Here is a 4,587-nt window from a genome sequence, read left to right on the forward strand (position 1 = left end):
TGCTAGCAGGATGGTATGTGTTATTGTATTAGAGTCAGTAGAAATTAGTGCAACTGAATGAGTTCCTCTGGATTATTAGTGTGATTATTTTTATTAGTATTAGTTTAGAATCTGTAATTTGAGTAAACCAGTTTTTGTTTATGTTGAATGTATGCTGAAGTGTTTTGAATTCATGCCGTCTTGTTTTCTTTTGGAGAGAATGTTTTATGTAACTATGTAGTTTTGGTTATAGCTTTATTGATTTAATGTGTGGCATATTTAGCTTTTAATAATATTAGCACTTATTTAGGACTGGGAGATGATGTGATGAAGTGAATGAAATTGTGCTCAGTAATAAAGGAGCTGTGGCCTGTGAAAGGTGAGGTGTGGCCTCCTCTCTATCAGTCCACAGTATATGTATCTTGCTAACACAGCGCTCCCTGGCCTGTTGCCGCTTGCTATCGCTCCAGACTTCCACAATGAGGAATATGGATAATTAAGAGTCTGTGTTTTTAAAGACTGTTTCATACTCAAAGTAATAAGAGTGAAAAGTTTCAGCAAACATTTTTGCTTCATTGAGATTTTTATTGATTTTTCTGTTTGGAAATAACATTCAGGAGCTTGTGGCTTCCCACTGCTCCGAAACAGGAGCATGAGGATGGGTCTAAATGTAGAGGGTTCATTTCCCCAACAGATATGAATGTAATTTAATAAAAGACAGAGATGACTGTGAGAACGACAGCACCAAAACACAAAGACTCAACAATAACACACAAACAAGAACATTTGGAGTCAATAATGTCATTTAGTCTCAAAATCTGGACACATTAAACATTCCTTTTCTAGCTTGTGTTGTCATCAACCTCACATTCTCACATAACAGATTATTAATCCAGAACAGAGCCAGACCCTTCCCTCTCAGTCCTACACTATAAAAAAAAAACCCTCAAAATTTGTTCACTAAAATGTTTTTTTTTTTTTTTTTTTTGTTCTTGGAAAAGGTGCCAAAACTTTCTCATTTAAATCAAACTCATGATTATTTGTTTTCCTTTGCTCTTTTAGTGTTTGGATCCGTTCATCATCAGCGTTTTGCAGCCCTTCAGTTGCTCCAGGAACCCGGGGTTGGGGGAGGAGGCGGGCCGAGCTGATTTGACCAGTGAGAGTGCATCATTGAAGGACTGACCATCACATGACATCAGGTAACCAGTTACCACAGCCGGTGCCCGGGACACGCCGGCGTTGCAGTGCACCAACACAACACCTTTCTGGGGAAGAAACAGATGTAAATTCTAAAGATGCATGATTGTTTTACTTGATCTTATTTTCTGTATTGGACACTTGGGGGCAGAAGAAGTTAAAAAAGTCCTAGCATATCATCAACTTATAAAGCTGTCCTGGCAGCTGTGTTAGCAAACAGCTGTTAATATAGCCAGTGTTAGACTGATATTCATTTTCTTTTAGCTCTGTTTGGTCTACCAACCTCTGATATGACATGCTCCTTAATAAAACATCTATGATCGTCTTCTGGGCATCACTTTCTATTCTTTGTGCATTTTTAGAAAAATTCAGAATGATTTTCCTGAGGTACACCTAACTTAAACAGTGTGTCACTGTGCCTTTAGGAGACAGTGAGAAGTGATATGAAGCTGTTGGGATACAAACATGAAATGCAGTGACGCTGTCTGAACACTAGAGGGCTCTACAGACCAAAACAACAGTTGACTTTGTCCCATCAAGCCAAGTTTAACAACAGAGCAAGTTCTTCCACTGATGTGCTAATTAGTTAATAGATGGCTTGTTTGTTAGTGTCTTTGGATCCTCATTAGCTTCTCCATTACAGCCTCTATTTTCCTTCACATGGAAGGTTTACACCACAGGCTGTGTCCCAGTTATCAGGCTGAACAGCACAGCAGGGCTGCGTTCACTGCAGTCTGAACTGAACATATCAGCCTTCTCATCTGACTCTGAGCGGGAACAGAGAACAAGAGCTTTTCCCCAAAATGTCTCAGGTTTTCCACTGAGACAGATTGGGAAAAGATTCAGGTATAGCTACACTTATATGTGAACAAATCTGAACATGAAGGTTAAAAAAACCCTGAAAATTGTGTTAAACTTGGATTTAAAAAAAAATTTTGAGAAGGCCTAAAAACAAGGTGCAGATGAATTTGAAAATCACATGACATTGGCCCAAACATTTGCATTAAAAACAGAAAGGTTTGGCCTTTACGAAGAACTTACAAAAAAATACCTGAAAATACAAGCAAGACATGATTCACAAAAAACAGATTTTTTTAAAGGTAAGATATAAACCTGGAAACATTATATATTTATACTGCAGCCATGAACCCAGCCATATGATGCTGAGTTGGTTGTTGCTCCTGTTGCCATGACAGCATCAATAACTGATAGTCATTACCAGCCAGATGGCCTGCTGGGTAATCTGACCCTGCATTTCAAAGTAAAAGCATCAGTTTGATTATCAGGGCTGGAATTTCCACATACACACATAGAACTATATCATAATGAACACACACACACTTCCTGTAATCATACACCCGTAATGACTGCCTAATGACTTGCTCTGTGTGTGTGTGTGTGTGTGGGGTGTCATGTTAAGGTGAGTCGCAGGCTTCACTGCTAAAAGCTTGTATGACACTGAGATCTGATCTGTGTGCAGTTTAATAAAACATGAACAAAACTACACATCTATTATTTAAAACAGAGGAAGAGGAGAGGAGAGGAGGGGAGGAAACAAGGAGAGGAGATGTCGAAAACTTTGTCACATGTTAACTCTCCCCTCTTACGTGTGTGTCCCTCTGCCCATGATCCGTTGGCAGTATGGGATCGTCTCTTGTTTCCTCCAGCTTCACCTGAGCAGCGCTCTCCTTCATCATTTGTTTAGTTTCCGGTGGCTTTAACACCACACTTCCTGTTTGTTTGTGATAGCAGCAATTAACAATACTTAATGAGGTTCAAGTGTTACTTCACCTCAGTATATACCGGGTCTGGAGTGTTGGATGTTGTGCACCTCTCAGGCCACAGAGTGCAGGGCCCGCTAACATGATATGTGGGTGCCAAGTGAGAGTAAAGCAATATGCTTCATTATTTATAATTATGAACACTAACAGGCACTAAAGGTTGTGTAACTTATCCAGACTGCAGCAGTGAGTCAGCAGGACTAAGGAGTAAAATCCACAGGCTAACAAGCACTGAGTCTGCTGTGACTCAGTCGTAGGTGTACAGGCTGAAGTTTGGCGTGTACAGGAAGTGTCGAGGGCAGGGAGTCTATACCAGAGCAGCAGCCAGGTCAAGTCAAGTACCCAGCTTTGTACAGGTCTGTAGTAACTGAATGGATTCAGCAGTGTCCTACTTAATTACTCCAGAAAAACACTGTTGGACGTTGTGATGTTTCCATTTTGTGGCTGGCAGGGAGTTTGTTAACATGAAATCTGAGAAGGTGAAAGTTTTTTAGAGTGAAGCATCTGGCTGTTTCCTGGAGGCAGTATGTGTCAGTGTAGATCTGACAGCAGTAGAGTAGAGATGCTCCTCTCCCTCTGAACACCTGTAAAGGTGTGTCATTAGCGGTACTGAATGGTGAAGGAGCACAGCAGCATCTAAACAGACCTGAGTGACATTTGCATTCATCTGCGGCTGAGCAGCTAATTAGCCGTCCTGGCGGCTAACTGAAGTGCACTTTTCCCTGCTGAATGTTGGTGTAGTGGCTCATTCGACAGGCTGAGGTGCACACAAGACATGGTGCTCACTGACTTTACAGCTTAATGCACATATGGTTTAAACGACATTTGATTGGCTGTGTGAAAACAAATCATCTGTGAACTGACTGAAGGAGCAGATCGAACACATACTCAGCTTTTATAGAGTAAATGATAAATAGCTTAATAGAATAAGTAGATGAATATGGTCTGTGGTGATGATAGTGATGTGTTACCTCACTGCGAGCCTGCTGGATGAAGTCACAGCAGTCCTGGATGTGAAGCAGCAGATCAGCATCAGGATGATCCAGGATACTGACAGTCTTATAGATGAACAGGTCAGGGAACACGTTCTCCACACCGAAGGCCACGTTCAGGATGTGAGACACCTGAGGGTGAAGAGGAGGAGGAGGAAGAGACTTCATCTTGATAATCCCACAGTAGAGTACAGCCATACAGGAATCACCTGACAGCAACATCCAGGCAGTAAAGGCCTGAGTCATTGTTTAATAAAAGCTCAGTTTTCCCTGAACACACTGAAATACTGAGTCTGTGTTTCAAGAGCTACAGAGTCAGTGTGCTTTGTGTTTTTGACGCCAGGTTTCCTATCACTCTTTAGCTGATGTAAACAAGAGGTGTAATGTTTCTGTGGAGACAGTGAGTTAGCTAGTTAGGTTTACATACATATACACTTGCATGCACTCTGTTTTAACTGTCCTGTTGTCAACTGGAATTAAAATATTCAAATTCACATCCATGAATGAACACATAATTATCACGTAATAAATACTTACAGTTTGTGGTGCTCTGCAGAAACCACAGAAATGGCTCATCGGTGTGTGGAAAAAAAACTCACCTTGTGTTTTCTCAAGAGTGCCAAAGTCATGTGCAGCAT

General features: G+C 41.1%; 1 protein-coding gene across 1 annotated transcript; it reads right to left on the minus strand.

Annotated features, from left to right (window-relative positions):
• Positions 1-1,037: 1,037 nt before the first annotated feature.
• On the minus strand, positions 1,038-4,416 carry LOC108879787 (dual specificity protein phosphatase 19-like). The gene is made up of 2 exons (XM_018671176.2): positions 3,929-4,416; positions 1,038-1,244 (listed from the first exon to the last, which is right to left on the minus strand). The coding sequence occupies exons 1-2, from the start codon at positions 4,193-4,195 to the stop codon at positions 1,038-1,040; spliced, it is 474 nt and encodes a 157-aa protein (XP_018526692.1). The 5' UTR covers positions 4,196-4,416.
• Between the last annotated feature and the right edge of the window lie 171 nt (positions 4,417-4,587).

The sequence above is a fragment of the Lates calcarifer genome, unplaced genomic scaffold, assembly GCF_001640805.2.
Source record: "Lates calcarifer isolate ASB-BC8 unplaced genomic scaffold, TLL_Latcal_v3 _unitig_747_quiver_1083, whole genome shotgun sequence".
NCBI classification, from domain to species: Eukaryota; Metazoa; Chordata; class Actinopteri; family Centropomidae; genus Lates; species Lates calcarifer.

What these genes read in the sequence shown, in the direction of transcription:
- LOC108879787 (XM_018671176.2), bottom strand. Translation starts at nt 4,195, where the DNA reads ATGACTCAGGCCTTTACTGCCTGGATGTTGCTGTCAGGTGATTCCTGT. An exon ending in TCCAGCAGGCTCGCAGTGAG is followed by an intron (nt 1,245 to 3,928) that starts GTAACACATCAC and finishes TTTCTTCCCCAG; the next exon opens with AAAGGTGTTGTGTTGGTGCA.